At 36.9% G+C, this 20046-nt stretch overlaps 1 protein-coding gene and 1 pseudogene across 4 annotated transcripts in view; both read right to left on the reverse strand.

Moving 5' to 3' along the window:
- Positions 1 to 4898: 4898 nt before the first annotated feature.
- LOC128545117 (arf-GAP with dual PH domain-containing protein 1-like) overlaps positions 4899 to 20046 on the reverse strand; it is a 141108-nt gene continuing 125960 nt past the window's right edge. For 3 of the 4 annotated variants that reach the window (XM_053515490.1, XM_053515489.1, XM_053515488.1), the window contains 2 exons: positions 15574 to 15802; positions 4900 to 6715 (listed from right to left, as the gene is read on the reverse strand). In XM_053515490.1, the coding sequence (XP_053371465.1) occupies positions 6687 to 6715; positions 15574 to 15802 (258 nt within the window). In that variant the 3' untranslated portion in view covers positions 4900 to 6686. Of the gene's footprint in view, positions 6716 to 15573; positions 15803 to 20046 lie in introns of all 4 variants that reach the window. The other variant, XM_053515491.1, reaches the window with a different exon arrangement.
- Positions 8508 to 11732, reverse strand: LOC128545118 (uncharacterized; annotated as a pseudogene).

Below are 20046 nucleotides of genomic sequence, written 5' to 3' on the forward strand. Positions count from 1 at the left end.
GAATCTAGGAAGCACTGACTCCATGGTTGAAATCTCCAGCAACAATAAACAGTCCATCCGGTTGTGTATTTTGCAGTTCACTGATCTTTGTATACAGTTCCCATAGCGCTTCCTTAGCATTAGCGCTAGGTGGAATGTACACTCCGATAATGAAAACAGTGGTGAATTCCCGTGGTAAATAAAAAGGTCTGCATCTAACAATCACAAACTCCACTAGCAATGAGCAATAACTAGAAACTAGCACAGAGTTCTTGCACTATTTCGTGTTGATGTAAACACATAAGCCGCCACCGCGAGTCTTACCGCACAGAGCTGCATTTCTGTCGGCGCGAAACGAGGCTAGCCCGTCTAGCTGAATAGCGAAAACAAAGACACAGCAGTATCTAACCTCACGCTGTGTAGCCTGCTGGAGTCGGATGTAGTCCAATTTATTGTCCAGGGAGCAGACGTTGGATAAGATGATGGACGGGAGAGCAGGCCGGCTAGGGTTTGTTTTTAGCCTAGCACAGACTCCCGCCCGCTTGCCGCGCTTCCACTTCCTCACGCACTGCTTCCGATGACCCTTCCTCCGGCATCAGGCAACGGCGAGGCTTCGAGTCCTGGTTTACGCAGCAAGCCGAGGACGCGTAGCTTTTCCCGCAGCTCATCGTGAATATCATTAACCGGGTTATTTAGGTTGAAAAGTGTCTGGCTGTTGTATGTATGGACACCCGTTGCAAAGATATCCATACACATAGAAAAGTAAACGCGCTACACACAAAACGTATTTTCTGTAATGTACTGATAAACATTAGACTTTCATATATTTTAGATTCATTACAAACAACTGAAGTAGTTCAAGCCTTTTAATTATTTTAATATTGATGATTTTGGCATACAGCTCATGAAAACCCAAAATTCCTATCTAAAAAAATTAGCATATCATGAAAAGGTTTTCTAAACGAGCTATTAACCTAATCATCTGAATCAACTAATTAACTCTAAACACCTGCAAAAGATTTCTGAGGCTTTTAAAAACTTCCAGCCTGGTTCATTACTCAAAACCGCAACATGGGTAAGACTGCCGACCCGTCTGCTGTCCAGAAGGCCAACATTAACACCCTCAAGCAAGAGGGTAGGACACAGAAAGAAATTTCTGAACAAATAGGCTGTTCCCAGAGTGCTGTATCAAGGCACCTCAGTGGGAAGTCTGTGGGAAGGAAAAAGAGTGGCAGAAAACGCTGCACAACGAGACGAGGTGACCGTACCCTAAGGAAGATTGTGGAGAAGGACCGATTCCAGACCTTGGGGGACCTGCGGAAGCAGTGGACTGAGTCTGGAGTAGAAACATCCAGAGCCACCGTTTACAGGCGTGTGCAGGAAATGGGCTACAGGTGCCGCATTCCCCAGGTCAAGCCACTTTTGAACCAGAAACAGCGGCAGAAGCGCCTGACCTGGGCTACAGAAAAGCAGCACTGGACAGTTGCTCAGTGGTCCAAAGTACTTTTTTCGGATGAAAGCTAATTTTGCATGTCATTCGGAAATCAAGGTGCCAGAGTCTGGAGGAAGACTGGAGAGAAGGAAATGCCAAAATGCCTGAAGTCCAGTGTCAAGTACCCACAGTCAGTGATGGTCTGGGGTGCCATGTCAGCTGCTGGTGTTGGTCCACTGTGTTTTGAAGATTTCATTTTCCAGCACGACCTGGCACCTGCTCGCAGTGCCAAAACCACTGGTAAATGGTTTACTGACCATGGTATTACTGTGCTCAATTGGCCTGCCAATCTCCTGACCTGAACCCCATTGAAAATCTGTGGGATATTGTAAAGAGAAAGTTGAGAGACGCAAGACCCAACACTCTGGATGAGCTTAAGGCCGCTATCGAAGCATCCTGGGCCTCCATAACACCTCAGCAGTGCCACAGGCTGATTGCCTCCATGCCACGCCGCATTGAAGCCGTCATTTCTGCAAAAGGATTCCCGACCAAGTATTGAGTGCATAACTGAACATAATTATTTAAAGGTTGACTTTTTTTGTATTAAAACCACTTTTCCTTTATTGGTCGAATGAAATATGCTAATTTCTTGAATTTTGGGTTTTCATGAGCTGTATGCCAAAATCATCAATATTAAAACAATTAAAGGGCTTGAACTACTTCAGTTGTGTGTAATGAAACTGAAATATATGAAAGTCTAATGTTTATCAGTACATTACAGAAAATAATGAACTTTATCACAATATGCTATTTTTTTTAGAAGGACCTGTATATTTGTATTAATACATATTCTGTGCATGTCTTCACTGTCACTTGTACAGTTATTGTGATAGTGATTCGTTCAGGCAAGAGCACTCCTGTTTAAATTTATTTCAAACAAAAATACATTTATTGTAAATCACTGCTTTACAAAAAACGATTTTTACTTGTCATTTGTTGCTGTTTATTGCTATATGGTTTTAAGATTTGGCATGTAATTTATTCAGAGCACACAATAGCACACAGCCTAAGTGCTGAAGGTAACCAGCACAACAGCATGACTAGTCTTCCACAAGTGGCAGAATTAACTAACTGCAACTAGCAGAGCTGGTGACAAAGAGAAAGAAAAACTTACAAGATTTAAAGGAGTGTCCACAGTGGAAATTCAGCCTTGAGTTAGAAGCTTAGCTTTGTAGCTTGGCTTAGGCGGAAACCAAACAACACGCAAGCAAATCAAAATGACTTAAGAAAAGTATTGTTTAAAATGACATAACCTTATGAAATGTGTTTTCTTGCTAAACTGCATCTGTGGCTAGTTTTGAATGTGCATTTTGGCACATATCTGCTCTTTCCTGAGTTTTGCTTTTCATACCAACCTACTTTCTCCCAAGCGGCGATTGATAGTTAGTGTAATAAACAATTGTATAACACCTTGGACCTAAATGATACATGGAGATCAGCATTCCAGTAGTGTTATTGTGCATTATCCCCACTCCTGGAATAATCACTAAAACTAATAGTCCATGTAATTATTTTTATTAATATTCCAGAAAAAGTATCTGAATCACTCTAGCTGAGTGCAGATAAAAAAACTGTTGTTTGTGCTTCTAAATTCAAATGATGGCTGATAATTTAGTTTTCCATAATTCTGTTATTTCTATAAATCATAATGTCATTTTTGATAGCATTTTTTTTTTGTTTTTTTTTTATCTGAGCAAATTAGAATATCATTGAAATGTTTATTTATTTCAGAAATTTAAATAAAAAAGTGAAACTCATATATTATATGTCGGGCAGGTTTGCTGGCTAATCAAGCACAGTCTTTAAACACAGGGTCCTTAAACCAGGTATTAGTACTTTTAGCAGTGTGGGCAGGTGCCAAGTCCTGCTAAAAAATTAAATCGACATCTCCTTTTAGCTGGTCAGCAGACGTGCTGTAAAACTTCCTGGTAGACGGCTGCACTGACCTTGGACCTGATAAAACACAGGGTACCAACAAAAGCAGATGACATTGCTCCCAAAACCACCACTCACCGTGCAAATCTTACACTGGACCTCAAACAATTTGGATTCTGTGCCCCTCCTATCTTCCTCCAGACTTAGGAAACCTTTTCAGGTGTTTGAGTTAATTAGCTGATTAGAGTATGACACCATTGAAGTGTGTTTACTTGGGAGTGTGTCCCAATAGTCAACTTTTTCACAATATTCAAATTTTCTGAGATACTGATTTCTGGGTTTTCATTAGCTTTAAGCCATAATCATCAAAATTAAAAGAAATAAACACCTAAAATATATCAGTCTGTGTGTAATGAATCTATATATGAGTTTCGCTTTTTGAATCGAATTACTGACATAAATTATCTTTTTTCGATGATATTGTAATTTATTGAGATGCACCTGTATGTTGATATGAAAAAAAAAAATGGTTTAATGTTAACTGGTAAATAATCATCATTATTTCAATTTAAAATTTGAACAGGCACTGTTTAGTGTGATGTAACTGATGTGTCTATGTGACTTAAGATACATGAATCTAAGCTAAATTATGCAGTATATATGAATATGTAACTGAAGCTTATTCTCAAAATTTTGCCAAATGACAAAAATAGTGTTTACACATTTGTCTCATTTCTATAGGCACTTTTTCTTTGCTATTTTAAATAATTAATGAAAAAGTTTGACATGCATCCCAGTAATAAATTATGATCTATTTGATGCATGCACAAGTTGCTTAAAAAGTGTAAATTGCAATTGCAAAATTTGAAAAGAAAGATTACAACCCTTGAAAATTTGTCTAAAAAACCTTTACTCATGATGAATGCAAATCAATGAAGTGCACTTAAATGTAATGCAAATGACCTTCAAAAGTAGTACATTCATTAGGATATAGGACAGTAGGATATTCACTATTTAAGTAGTTGTATTTGCGTGCAACTTCTGTGTAAAAAGCAGTTAACAAAACATACACTGGGGCACACATTTCTTATTAAATAAATTTTAATCACAGAATATACACAAAGCTTCACAATTTTCTAATGTGTATTTATTCATTATATAGTCCATTTTGTCCCTTTAATGTCCTTTTTCAGTGCTCAACACGTTAAGAATTACAAACAAACAAACAAGGCTAGTGTCTACTGGACACTTTGGACTGGAAGCTTTGTAGGTGATAGAGGCTACAGAAGTTTTGAATGGTACTTCAGTGAATATTTTATCCCATTTCTTTGATCTGCTCTCACTCTTCCACTGCACAGTATGAAGTACACAAAAAATAAATTGCACTGAAAAGGCCATATGCATCCTTTCACAAATAAGGAATTATAAACCAGGATTTATAAAGAAATACTTGGTGGGAAATTCAGCAAAATTAGCAGAAAATTAACCCCTAAAATCACCCTAAGCGTGTCTTAGGTACCAAATATATATATATATATATATATATATATATATATATATATATATATATATATATATATATATATAGTATGTTTTCCATGTCTGTATTTCTATGTACAAAAGCATTTATTATTTTCAAATATATCTTAAAATTAATTAATAAATAACATCACGGAAGAATATTTACATTCCTGTAAAGAAAGCAAGATATTACAAGACAGAAACTACTTTACTTTAAAGTTATAGGGCAGACATGAGATGTACTGATAATATGGTGCCAAAGACTTGCAAAGTAATACACACACACACACAGAGTGCAAATGATCATTCATTATACTTCATATCAAATTAAGCAGCTAAATAACAACTAATACAGGCTTCTTTGACATAAGAATTAAAGCATAACATTATAACATTTATGAGTTTCTTTTCTTTATTTGTAAATACTGGGTAATTAGCCTATTTCTTAATTTATTCTTCATTTAATGAATTGGTTTTAATCTACAGTTTAGTTCCCTAGTAAATATTTACATATCAATCTTATTCATGGGCAATTACAGGCTGCAAATAGCTGTGAAGTAATTTTATATGTTTACTGATCTATTAATAGGCAACATAATGAGGATAAAATAAGAATATATTTTCAAGAAACCACAAAGAGTTTCTTGCTCTAATGTATGGTTAATAATCAAATAAAAATTCCCAAGAGTCGTTCCTCATTTTCCTTTTGAATTTCCTTATGTTGGCTGTTTCGGTTGGCATAATCAAACTGATCAAATTGTCAAATTATTCTCAAAACATCAGAATCCAGTACATGATTAATGAAGAGGCAAACATAAAAATGCAATGTGCAGCAATGTCTGATTTCACCATTATAGTCAGAGCAAATGACTCCACTTATTGTTATGGTTGTGCCTAGTGTAGTTGGTTGTCACAAGTGGGATCACTGCATCTTGTGGGAGACTTATACTTTTGGTGGGAGACGAAAGGTATTTGTTTGTGCTCCACAACATTGCTAACTAAAAACTTAATTAACCAGTTTACATCACTACCCACAATGGAAGTAATTTATTGACTGTGAGTAGAAAAGATTCGCACAATTCAAACTTTTACTGAGCTTTTTTTTTTTTAACCATTAGTATTTTTGAAATAATTATTTTTTTGTTTGTTTGTTTGATTATTTATTTATTTAGAAATATAGTTATGCCCTATGTTCTTTGATCTTGAATGCAATATTCTATTTGCATTCCCCAACATATACCATCTTATACCATATCTTTTTCGCCCTTTTCTGTGCCACTGCAAGTGCTACTGTACTCAAAAATGAATTTGCACCCAACATTTAAGTATGTATAAGGTCATTTGCATTGACTATTTTTGGATTTTTGTAGGTGGTACCCAGGCAAGAGAAGAGGCATTTTTTACTGGGCTTATGTTCAAAAGGACCTTATGAAGTCAAATAAAGTCAAAATTAAATGTAGGTGTGTGTACATTGGTTTTATGATTTTCTTTGTCTGGTGTATGTGCATATATATTTTTTCATTTAAGTTTCATGAAAACAACCTGGGTCATTTTTGTGTTACTTTTGATTAATGTCACTTTCAAATGACATTTTTGCCAGGAAAGACCATTTATTTACTAGACGAAGCTGGGTTTAAACTTGGATGTGCTCTTGCACAGTATTTTAAAGCAGTGTTTGAACAGTCATTGTACTAGCCCAGTCAGTGTTCTGGAGCTGCTGTCTCGTGGCTGTCTCTTTCTGTGGAAAATTATAGGCTTTGGTGCTGTGCATTGCTACAAGCTTCCATGGCATCTTTGAGATCTTGATTCTGAGAAGCAATCACGGCTTATGCTTGAAGTGTGCCTCCACTGCATTTGACAAAAACAGAAAACAAACATTATACAAATGATACTCAGGGACATTGGTAGTCCTAATAATAGGCCAACTGTATCCAAAAGAATCATGTTAAAAAAATATTTTTTAGACCACAAAAATTTGTTACTTAAAATAATGCAATTTTTTTTATGCACACGTATGAAAATATTGTTTGATTGCAAATATATTAATGCCAAAATGATTTTTACCTTTTAAAAAATAATTATTTAGGTGCTTTATATAAATATTTATTTCTTGTCGTAACCATGATCACACTATTACAACTTCAAAAGGGGCAGATCAAAGATTAAAGGGGCAGTTATCGGCTATGACACGTAGGCTTCTGAGTTTGGAGGCCAGGGTTGGTTGGTTGGAAGCATGTTGAAGGAGAAGATAAAACCACAAACACACACATAAACTCTCCGTGCACACACACAAACTCTTTGTGCACACACACATAATCTCTCAGTGCAGATAGACCGTGCAGTTAATTCATCGGCGTGTATAAACCCGCGGCTCGCACTTTCACTCAACAAAAGGCAGCGTTTTGATCAACAGGATGATAAACCCATGCGATGCAGACATAAAAATAAAAATAAAAATGCAGACATGCAAAACTACAAACACAAATATATAGACTACTCGCTAGATAAACGCTGTCTTTTTCCAACATGCTAGCGCACTCCGATGTGAGCCAATTTATTCAAGTCATAATTAGAGAATATATATATATATATATATATATAGAGAGAGAGAGAGAGATAAATAACAGAGAAAGTATAATACGACTGTCCATACAGTAAATAAAAAGTATCAAATCCAACAATTAAGTCTGATTTAATTGCTATCATTAACCATTTATATTTATTTTATTTTTTTCTATTTTAGACAGAGACGTCCGCTCTCTTCTTCATTCATCTAAACCTCCTACAGTATTTGCCAACAGCACACACAGTTTGATAAATTCACACCTGAATGAAAGTTGAGAAGAGATTCCGCAGAATCTTTTGACACAATGCTTGCTCTGAAGGACTATACCCGACAAGAATATACAGCAGAGAATAAGAATCATATTCACAATAAGGTAATTAATTAAATAATACAATAATATCTAATAAGAACTTTATCTAAAAGCCAGACCGACCAAGTTTTTAATTCACTGCTGAAGTAGTTAAATTAAAAGTAGTTATACTGCTGATACGTACTGTAGGTTACATTTTAACAGTACAATCGCAAGTAAATTACAAACTGCATGTAATGTAAAATATGAATAAAACAGTATTAGACACAAATATACAATATGGTAGTATATACAATGAAAAAGCTATTTACACGAGTGCTCAAATGTAAAACAAACGCAATTATTAATTTATTGTGTATATTTAACTTCATTCAGCCGTTTAAGTTATATGAAAAATAACATTCCTACCAGCCCACTATTATTTTCTGTTTAAAAAAAGACGAAGTACAACAAATACAAAAGTTAATAATTTTTAATAAAGTTAGCCTAATACAATATTGATTCCAATACTGAAGCAAACATGATTTTGTTTTAGTCTATTCGCTGAATACAACGCGACAGCGCGCTCTAAGGTGATGACCCACAGAAACCATGTTACTGTAATCCCCCTCTCACCTTTTATTCACCATAGGTGTGAAGTTATCAAAACGGTTTCGCTGATGGGGGAATTCACTTTACGTTTAAGTTTAATCAAATAAACACAACATACGGCAAATATATCATCTCAAAGCTTTTATTTGTTGGGTCATAAATGCAGTCTTCAGTTACATTCCTGTGTGTCCACTCTAATTTTTAACCACTACTGGAAGTACTTTAAACAACCTATTTATGTATTTATTACATGCCTTTTCTGTAAGTACCTCAAACCAGAATTTATTAATGGCAGTAATTAAATCAGATTTTGTATTTGGTTTTGCTTCTTTTCGAATATAGTCTTTCAGAGCATGCCACACCATTTCAATGAGATTAATGTCAGGAGATTCGGCGGGTGTCTTCACTCAGTTAATTCCCTCTTCAGCGATCACTTTCCTTGCAGCAGTGTGCTTCAGGTCATTGTCCTGGAAAAAACGGTGATGAATACCAAAGTTTTCCTTAATGTATGGGACAGCGGTTCCTTTTATAATCGTCTCTTTGAAGAAAGACCTGTCCATTTTTCCTTCAAAGATGGCAATAGGACCTGGTCCAAGTCTAGAAACATGAATTTTAAGAGGATGTTTCGGCTTGGGTTCGATCACTTGTCTCCCTGTTTTACGAAAGGACATTGTGGCAAAGCGATCGAAGCCACCATAGTTTCATCAATAAAAATGAAGTTGTGAAACTTTTGCCCTTCATCAACTCGTGTTTGGGCTTGTTGGAAACGTATCATTCTATTTTTGTCACAGATCATGGGACAATGCAAAGTTTTTCTATATCTCCAACCAAGTTTTTGCCCGATTCTCCAAATTGATCTCTCACTGATGTCCACTCAACTGTCACGCCACATGTGTTTTTTCAGAGCTTGCAACTATTTTGTCGTTTTGCCTAGTGATGGTTTCTATGGCTGCGACAACGGCTCTGTAAAATAAGTGCATAACGTTAATTTACATATGTGACATTTAAAGCCTAACAAACACATGACAGTGTATAATTTGTGACAGTACAGTATAAGACAGAGCTACGTACCGATTAATTTTGCGAGGGTTGCGTTTGCGTGATGTCCGTTCTTTGTAATGTCTTCTGATGGTGCTCAACGTTAACTCTACACCAACAGATTTCAGATGCCGGTGTAGTTCGCGACTGGAATTTCCAGCAGACTTCATTGTCCTGATGTCTTGAGAATTAAGCTTACTGATCTTGGTCATTTTGAAATGCTTCTACTGTACGTGTGGATGGACTGTATTTATGTATGTCATAGTGACGTGGAAAGTGAGAATGGGTTGTGGATAATCTAGATTCCTCTATTCATTATAATGTTATTCTACCCTTAAAATCTGACCTTGGGTTTACTTAAAAAAATATATGGCAACAAAGTGACACCTAACATGTTTAAGTAAATTTTACTACTATAATAATGAGTAAGAAACATAGGATAACTTATTTAAATGTAAGACAAAATATATATTTAATTGTAAATTAAATCAAGTCAATATTTTCAGCTAAACTAAATCATTTTAAGGAAAACAGTTTTACCTTTACGGAAATTGCATGGCAGTAGAACCTAGTCTCTCTAAATGAGTAAAATTTACAAAATTTCTTCAGTTGTGACATGGGCAGAAATTTTTTCCATGCTGATTTTAAACTGAAAAAAATTTACTTGAAATGGAATGGAAATGTTAAAATAATATAATTATTATATTTATATATAATTTAATAAATAGCTGTCCATCTTTTTTTCCTTTCGGTTTATTATACACCTCTACACCATTTATTATAATAATTTATATATTATATACGTATATTCGTGTGTAAGTTAATTCTCAAATCATCGTGTTCACCCATGGGGTACACATGACCAAATTACTGCACCGCTCAAAAACCATTAAAATGTTGGATTTTAATTAAAATGGCAGTAATTTTAAGATGTATTTTAGTCATGTTCACCCATGAGATAACAGTCGTGGCCAAAAGTTTTGAGAATGACACAAATATTAGTTTTTACAAGGTTTGCTGCTAAAATGCTTTTAGATCTTTGTTTCAGTTGTTTCTGTGATGTACTGAAATATAAATACAAGCACTTCATACGTTTCAAGGGCTTTTATCGACAATTACATAACATTTATGCAAAGAGTCAGTATTTGCAGTGTTGGCCCTTCTTTTTCAGGACCTCTGCAATTTGACTGGTCATGCTCTTAATCAACTTCTGGGCCAAATCCTGACTGATAGCAACCCATTCTTTCATAATCACTTCTTGGAGTTTGTCAGAATTAGTGGGTTTTTGTTTGTTCGCCCGCCTCTTGAGGATTGACCACAAGTTCTCAATGGGATTAAGATCTGGGGAGTTTCCAGGCCATGGACCCAAAACTTTACTGTTTTGGTTCCCGAGCCACTTAGTTATCACTTTTGCCTTATGGCACGGTGCTCCATCGTGCTGGAAAATGCATTGTTCTTCACCAAATTGTTGTTGGACTGTTGAAAGAAGTTGCTGTTGAAGGGTGTACCATGGTACCATTCTTTATTCATGGCTGTATTTTTGGGCAAAATTGTGAGTGAGCCCACTCCCTTGGATGAGAAGCAACCCCACACATGAATGGTTTAGGATGCTTTACTGTTGGCATGACACAGGACTGATGGTAGAGCTCACCTTTTCTTCTCCGGACAAGCCTTTTTCCAGATGCCTCAAACAATTGGAAAAAGGCTTCATTGGAGAATATGACTTTTCCCCAGTCCTCAGCAATCCATTCACCATACTTTCTGCAGAAAATTAATCTGTCCCTGATTTTTTTTTTTTTTTTTGGAGAGAAGTGGCTTCTTTGCTGCCCTTCTTGACACAGGCCATCTTCCAAAAGTATTTGCCTCACTGTGCGTGCAGATGTGCTCACACCTGCTGCCATTCCTGAGCAAGCTCTGCACTGGTGGCACTCCGATCCTGCAGCTGAATCCTCTTTAGGAGATGATCCTGGCACTTGCTGGACTTTCTTGGATGCCCTGAAGCCTTCTTAACAAGAACTGAACCTCTTTCCTTAAAGTTCTTGATGATCCTATAAATTGTTGATTTAGGTGCAATCTTAGTAGCCACAATATCCTTGTCTGTGAAGCCATTTTTATGCAATGCAATGATGGTTGCACGCGATCTTTGTAGGTCACCATTGTTAACAATGGAAAAACTATGATTTCAAGCATCACCCTCCTAACATGTCGAGTCTGCCATTCTAACCCAATCAGCCTGACCTAATGATCTCCAGCCTTGTGCTCGTCAACATTCTCACCTGAGTTAACAAAACAATTACTGAAATGATCTCAGCAGGTCCTTTAATGACAGCAATGAAATGCAGTGGAAAGGTTTTTTTGGGATTAAGTTCATTTTCATGGCAAAGAAGGAATATGCAATTCATCCGATCACTTTTCATAACATTCTGGAGTATATGCAAATTGCTATTATAAAAACTTAAGCAGCAACTTTACAAATTTCCAATATTTATGTTATTCTCAAAACTGTTGGCCACGACTGTATATATTTGTATTACACACACACACACACACACACACACATACATATGGGTAAACAATGGTGGCATTTTAATTAAAATCCAACATTTTACTAGTTAGTGATTGGTGTGGACATTAACACACCAATGTGTTAATTTTTTTTTTTTTTGGGGGGGGGGCCCAAGCTACAGTATAAAAGAAACTGAAAGAAATAACCGTAGGCATTTTCAGTTCCTACGGATAGTACTACTGTAGCAACAAAAATGGGGGCAAAGAAGTTTTATTCCATGACGAATGTTGCCGTTTGTGCGGGCAAAAAACAAAGGGTAAGAAAGCCTTTTAATAATATATAGTAGTTATTCAGTTACCGATTTTTCTACTGACTTTATTTATCACTCAGATTTTATTGTACTTGTATTCTAACTCTTAACTGTTTGTACAGCATTCTGGAAAAGAGAACAACTTGCCTCAAAGCACAAAAGAAAGTGTGACCACCTGGCTCGTTAAAAAGAAAACGGTATGTGTTTTTCTTGCAACAACATTGCGCAATCTGTACATGTCAGTGGTGTGCTAAAGGTATTAAATGCTTTTAATGTTGGCTTTTACAGGCTACACTGATTCACAGTCGGCGCCCCGCTGTAACCAGCAGATCAAAGGAGCAGCAATTTGCTGTTGGTTTGTTTAAAAGTTTGATTCCGTTCAACATTTACCAGAACTGGGCAGATTCGGTGAACGATGATGGTTCCAGGGGGAAAAAACGCACTACCCTCCAATCTGGTATTCTATGATGAGTAAATTTAAAGTGCTCAATCACTCCTTCCGACATTGTACTACCTAATTTGGCCACTTCAAAATACCTAAAAAGTAATCCACAATAACCACAATTTTGATTGGAAATTAGTAGGTAGCATTGTTTCTTTTGCTTTTTTTTTTTTTTTTACAACTTTATTGGTCACAATTCTTTATTGTGCTGCTGAGACCTGGCCACCATACAGACTGCTTGGCCCCCTCTCTACACTTGGTGATTACCAGGTGTTGGCCAGTATGTCAGCTCTGAGTGCTGCTGGAATAACTACAGCCATAAAGTAATAGACCATTTTGAGTTGTGAGCTCACCTGAGAATCGCAAACAGGATTGAAATGTTCTTTCAATGGAGAAATTCTCTGGGCAGCCTTCTGTGCAGTATTTCTTCAGCTGCTGGAGTATAGTGTCCTTGTCCTGATGTGACTGTATTTCTCTGAGTCACTTCAGTAGCAGGGAGACTTTCTATTACTGAATCTACATATAAATTGATCTTATCCTCCTGTTGACCTTCTGCTCAGTTGCTTATAGGAGCTCTGAAGAGCACATCTGCAGTGGCAGTATTTTTACCTACTACTTGTGAGATACTGTAAAAGAACCTCATGAGTTTTTGCATGCACTGTATGCGGGGTGGATCAAGACCCTTTAAATCCAGCGGAGGGGCCGACGTCTTGTGATCAGTCTTAATATGGAAGTTTTTTTCCCAATAAGAAACTCTTTAAACCTCTCACAGGCATATGTTGTGGCTAATGCTTTCTTTTTAATCAGAGCATATCGTTGTTCTGTATTTCTGAGTGCTCTTAAAGCATATTCTACAGGTTTCCAGTCTGAGTCTTTCTGTCCTGCAGACGCACAGCTCCCATGCCATAGGAAGATGAGTCAGACAAATGTTTTAGAATTTGGGTCATACAATGCAAGACGAGGAGGTGTTGTCAGTTCTTCCTTGATACTGTCTGGCTCCCAGGCCCACATGTTAGACTTTTTTTAGAAGATCCCTAACAGGACGATTTTTTTTCTGCCAGATGAGGCAAGAATTTCCCCAGGTTTTTTGTCATCCCCAGGAAGTGCCTCTCCTCACTCACATTTCCGGGCTCTGTCATTGCTTTGACAGCGCTCATCTGTCAGGGTCCGTGCTGACCTCTGACACCTGAATAATAAGAAGTTTATCTTGCTCTTTGAAAACTCACACTTGTCATTGAGCGTCATTCCTACCTCCTGTGGTGTATTCCAGAAAAAAGTTTGGGAACTTACATTTTGCAGTATCTTCGGAATCCATGCTGATACTGTCAAGTCTGGCTATGAGCTTCAATGCCATGGCATCTAGCCCACCTACCAATGGTGTATGCAGCCCATCCATGACATAGGCCTCTTCTTCTGTGCTTATTTTATTCTTATTGATGGTGGTTTTGAACTTGCCTTTTACTTTTAGCAGGGCCCCTCCTGGCCCATACAAAATGTTACAGAACTTTTAAATTTACTGAAATGACCCTGAGAGTATACAGTGTTGCTGGAATAGCAGTGACATCAGCTCCAGTATCTATATTGAACAATGCTTTGTGATTTTTTATTTCTGTTATGTACTGAATGCCTTTGGTGTCTTCTGATAGAGCATCCAAAATGCCACCCCGTCATCACTGTCTTCAGTCACTGTTGCTGTATTAGCTTCACCTGCTTTCTTTGTTTTGCATAGTGACCCTTTTTTCTGCAATGATTGCACACTGCCTCTCTCTTTCTCTGTTGATAGTTATGTCCTTTAATATCTCCACATAGATCATCCGCTTACATTGTGTTCCCTGCTGAGTTTCCTTAACTAGATACCTGTCCTGTATCTTGCCATTTCTCTTTGGAAGCACACTACTGCACTGTCCTACTTGCGCACTATCAAGCTAAGTATTGGCGGTATCTGCTTTAAGCATTTACAGTATATCTGCTTTCTACCTGTTCGCTTTGTTCAGCCTTGTTGATATCTTTCTCTAAAGTCAACTCTGCATCCATTTGTAACTGCTCTGATAAGCGTTTGTCTCTCAGGCCCACCACATAAAAAGTTTCATCATGCAGGGCTCTAAATCCACAATGCTCTGCTAGGCAATGTAGAGCTGTGTGGAAGCTATCTACTGACTCGCCTGTTCTTGTTGCCTCTTGTTAAATTCAAATTCGCAAATCCAGCTCGTCCTTTTTTTTTCTGTCGAATCTTCCCGTGCTAAATTGCTGCATGTTACACTTACTGTTTTCTAGTGCATTACTGACACCATGTTCAGTTGGCGGCAATTATAAAGCTGAGATATTAGTACCCAAATAATAAGATTTAGAGATTATAATAATAATAATAATTAGAGACAAAAATTCATGTCAACTCGACTGACCTTTATTTAACTTCCCTTTAAATCTCAGTGTGCATCACAAAGGTTACTAACCCCTAATATTTCACATAAAACTATGGTTATTGCCACACTTAAGTCAAACACCTTGAATTTAAGCTGAAAGTCTACACTTCACTCACATCTCAGGTGTTTATTTTAAATTCAATGTGGTGGCATACGAAGGTCAAATGTAAAAAAAAAAAACTTTGTTCCAAAATATATGGACCTAACAGTATATCAAGTTCTATCTTTCAACTTATAATGTATTTTGTACAAATGTACTGTAACAATGTTCCCCCATAATTAGCTGCTTGGCAAAACAGAACTTGCCGAATGCAAAAAAAATTAATTAAACTTCTGCATAACAGAGGTCAATGTGCAATGGCCAAAAACTTAACACAACCAACACCTGCTGTAATGTACTTATATGCACCACAATTTAGATTGAAGAATATGAAAAATAATACATTATTCTTTTAATAACAATGCTCGTTATTCTAAGACTTTAAACTAAAAAGGCTAAAAAAATAAAATGCAACATTACCTGCATACTCCTGTGGCAGCATAGGTCTGTTGATGACGCTCTGAAATACAGTTATCCACTCTTTCTGCTCCTCCTCTTTCTCACAAGCAAAGAGGAACTTTCTGTCTGGTGTCACAATGGTGATCCCAAACTGCCAGTGGTAGCCCTGTGTAGAGGGGGGTAGGCCTGCAACTACTGTGTAGCCACTTTCCTTACTGCCAATGAACACCTCCCCTCGTGCATACGCATCCTGTGCAAAATGTTACATATTAGCATTGCTAAGGTAAAATGGGTAGCAGGACTTAAGACAATGTCTCTAATATTACTTCAATTTCTATTCACTGCAATTTACTGCACTATTCATCATTTGATAGTGACTTGGTGGTGCATACCCTAGTAAAAAAAAAAAAAATACACTTTTGTGTATTAAAATATATATATATATATATATATATATATATATATATATATATATATATATATATATATACATACACTCAACAAAAATATAAACGCAACACCTTTGTTTTTGCTCCGATTTTTCATGAGATGGACTTAAAGATCTAAAAACCATTCCAGATACACAATATTACCATTTCTCTCAAACATTGTTCACAAATCAGTCTAAATGTGTGATAGTGAGCCCTTCTGCTTTGCTGAGATAATCCATCCCACCTCACAGGTGTGCCACATCAAGATGCTGATCTGACGAGTAGTGCACAGGTGTACCTTAGACTGCCCACAATAAAAGGCCACCCTGGAATGTGCAGTTTTTTGCTTTATTGGTGGTCTGGGGACTCGGTCAGTATCTGGTGTGACCACCATTTGCCTCATGCAGTGCAACACATCTTCTTCGCATAGAGTTTATCAGATTGTCAATTGTGGCCTGTGGAATGTTGGTCCACTCCTCTTCAATGGCTTGTTGGATATTAGTGGGAACTGGTACACGCTGTTGTATACGCTGGTCAAGCACACCCCAAACATGCTCAACGGGTGACATGTCCGGTGAGTATGCTGGCCATGCAAGAACTGGGACATTTTCAGCTTACAAGAACTGTGTACAGATCCTTGAAACATGGGGTGATGTTCATGGATGTATGGCACAACAATGGGCCTCAGGATCTCATCACGGTATCTCTGTGCATTCAAAATGCCATCAATAAAATGTACCTGTGTTCTTCGTCCATAACAGATGCCTGCCCATACCATAACCCCACCACCACCATGGGCCACTCGATCCACAACATTGACATCAGCAAAGCGCTCACCCACACAACGCCACACACGCTGTCTGCCATCTGCCCTGAACAATGTAAACCGAGATTCATCCGTGAAGGAACACCTCTCCAACGTGCCAGACGTGGCCTTTTATTGTACACTACTCATGATGTCAGATCAGCATCTTGATGTGGCACACCTTTGAGGTGGGATAGATTATCTCAGCAAAGCAGAAGTGCTCACTATCACACATTTAGACTGATTTGGGAACAATGTTTGAGAGAAATGGAAATATTGTGTATCTGGAATTAATTTTAGATCTTTAAGTCCATCTCATGAAAAATCGGAGCAGAAACAAAGGTGTTGCGTTAATATTTTTGTTGAGTGATATTATTATATACAACTTTAATAGTACATTGCAAATAGACTAACAAAAAGTTGTACCATTAATTAATATGTAAAAAGTATAATATGATACTTTTACCAATTTTTGAAATTAAACTTTAAACATAAATAATTGTATTATAGCACACTTTTTATAAATATATTATAGGAAAATATACTTTAAGTGAAAGGTTGGTGTAATTTCCAAAGCAGACTTATTTAAACTTTGTTTTTTAATTTATTTTTGGCATATTTTCATATAATAAAAATAATCGTTGTAATAATGTACCTCAAAGCAAAATGTTGTTGCTCAGAATGAGCTTTTTCTTGTCTCATGAGACTAAATTGACTCATTACAAACTTGTTTGTCTCATTACAAACTTGACTTTGTATTTTTCTCCTAAAGCTGACTTAGGAGAAACAAAGAGACACAACCTGAGACATAGTTAAGAAACATTTGAGAAATGTGAGATGTATATAAGAAACAGAACTGCATTTAAAGGAGAAGCAAATAAGCCAAATATAAGACCATAATAAGATTAAAGCCAGATATAAATGAGATGCATGAAACACAAAAGAGAAATATTATAGTTTTATTAAACATATCAAAAATCCTCAATTAACAGCATACAGTGTAATAAATTTACAATTCCCACTATACAATTACAATATGACAGACATATTGTAAACACTAAATGATACAAAATGTCACCCAGCCTGACAAAGACATTAAGTGTCACACTGCTCGAACTCAAAGTACGATTTATACAGGAGTTACACAAAGGCCACACCATTGTGACAATCTTTCAGTGAAAAGAATCAGACAAGGGAGATTAAATTTTAAAGAAAAATTGGTCGCTTGCTGTATGTAAGGGCTACAGGAACAGGCCAATGCCAGGAAAATTCTCTCACTACATCAGTCTGCTCTTGTGTTGGATGTCCAACCAGTTTGTCCAAAGTCTGCAATTCCTGAAGTTGCTTAGTATCTAATGGAACAAATATTATATATATTACCTAAACACCATTCAGCCACTCCATTCCCAACTTTTTGAAGGTTCAGAGGTGGGCTTGAGCTTGCTCATGGGCTGGTGCTTACCTGACTGATGATGTGGTGCTGATGGAGACTCTGGAACATTCTCCTGCATTTTCTTTGTTGAGATTCTTGGTCCCATGAGGTGGCATGCTTCTGAAAAGAACCCTGTTAAAGTAAAATGTATATTATTACCAAAATAATCTTTCCACAAACAAACATATTGGACTTTATTTATAGAACATCATTAATCAAGGTCTCTAAAGTCATGTTCTGGTAACATGTAAATAAAACTACTCACTCATCTTCTATACCGCTTTATCCTATATGCAGGGTCGCGGGGACCTGGAGCCTATCCCAGGAGGCTAAGGGCACAAGACAGGGTGCCAATTCATCGCAGGACACACACATACACACATTCACAAACCCATTCACACACTACGGGCAATTTGAGAACGTCAATTAACCTTACCTATATGTCTTTGGAATGTGGGAGGAAAACCGGAGTACCCAGAGGAAAACCCAACAAGCATGGGGAGAACATGCAAACTCCATGCGCACAGAGACGGGAATTGAGACTGGCCAGCAATCGAACCCGGACCCTGAAGGTGCAAGGCGACAGTGCTAACCACTACCACCGTGCCGCCTTAAAAAACACTACTGGTTTTCAAAAGCTGATCATAAAGTAACTTACTATTTAAAAAAAAAGTAAAAAGTAACAATAATATGTCAAACCACACTGGTTAACTTAGGGCATGCCTAATAATAATACTGTAACCGGTTTTTACCAATAAAAGAAAAAACTTTCACAAATGTTAGTTACCTAGATATGCTAATCCACATGCTAAACTACCCACAGGTAGCATTTGAATTCCTTTTGCAATTTAAGAACAAATGTAAGCTGTGTACCTTTCAGCTAAGTATACCACAGTTTGTTTGTTTTTTACCACAGACTCTGTGGTTTTAACTTACATTTTGACTCATTGTCAATAGTAATGAATTTTAAATTCGTAGCGAAAAAGTAAAACCCACCTTCACCGCCCGCTTTGCCATCTTGGTCTTCTTCACTTTATCCGCGGCAGGCAAAGTAGGTGGTGCACTACCGCAAGGTCTGGATAAATGATCGATAAAGTTGTTTTTGCTGACTTGACTCCGAGGCCTGCCTATGCCCTGCACATTTCTCTAACACACTGGCCACTTAAACATTTGCAGGCTTAGAGCATATGTGAGAGAAATTGTGGAAAAATATATATTTATTAGAATCTATATGTCCTGTAGGATTAATTGGGTTGGTCATGAAAAAATTTTTGAACATTTTGTCATAAATGTATAATCAAAAATAGGTTTGGCTTTAAATGATAAGTGTATACAGAAATCTTTTATCATTTAAGGCCAAACCTATAAGCTATTTATAACCACTCATTTTCGATAATAAAATCTGTATATTTTATTTTAGTTGTTTATTGGTAATGACATTTGTACAGAATGTTAAGCACGTTTTCTATCTGCCACTTTAATTTTAATAAATACATTAAGGTGAACACATTTGTTAAAGGTTAGTCATCTTGAGCAAATTGGGACGCCTGGGTGTACTGGTGATAATATAACTGGTGGTTGGATTTAAAAAAAAAAAAAAGAAAGAAGCTAGATTTTAAAATATTCTCTTTAGTGTAGATGGCACTAAAGAGCACCCAAGCCCTTAAAGCCCAAAGAATTTCTAGCTATTCTTTGCATTATGTTTTAATAAATATACTGTATATGAGTCAGGATAGTGCAATATAGAGTGGCATTTTTTCAAAATTGTCACGAACTGTTAGTTGTCGGACTGTGGGCATGGTGTGGCAAGGCATAGGCGCAGAGGG

Source organism: Clarias gariepinus, chromosome 16 (genome assembly GCF_024256425.1).
Source record: "Clarias gariepinus isolate MV-2021 ecotype Netherlands chromosome 16, CGAR_prim_01v2, whole genome shotgun sequence".
Lineage (NCBI taxonomy): Eukaryota > Metazoa > Chordata > Actinopteri > Siluriformes > Clariidae > Clarias > Clarias gariepinus.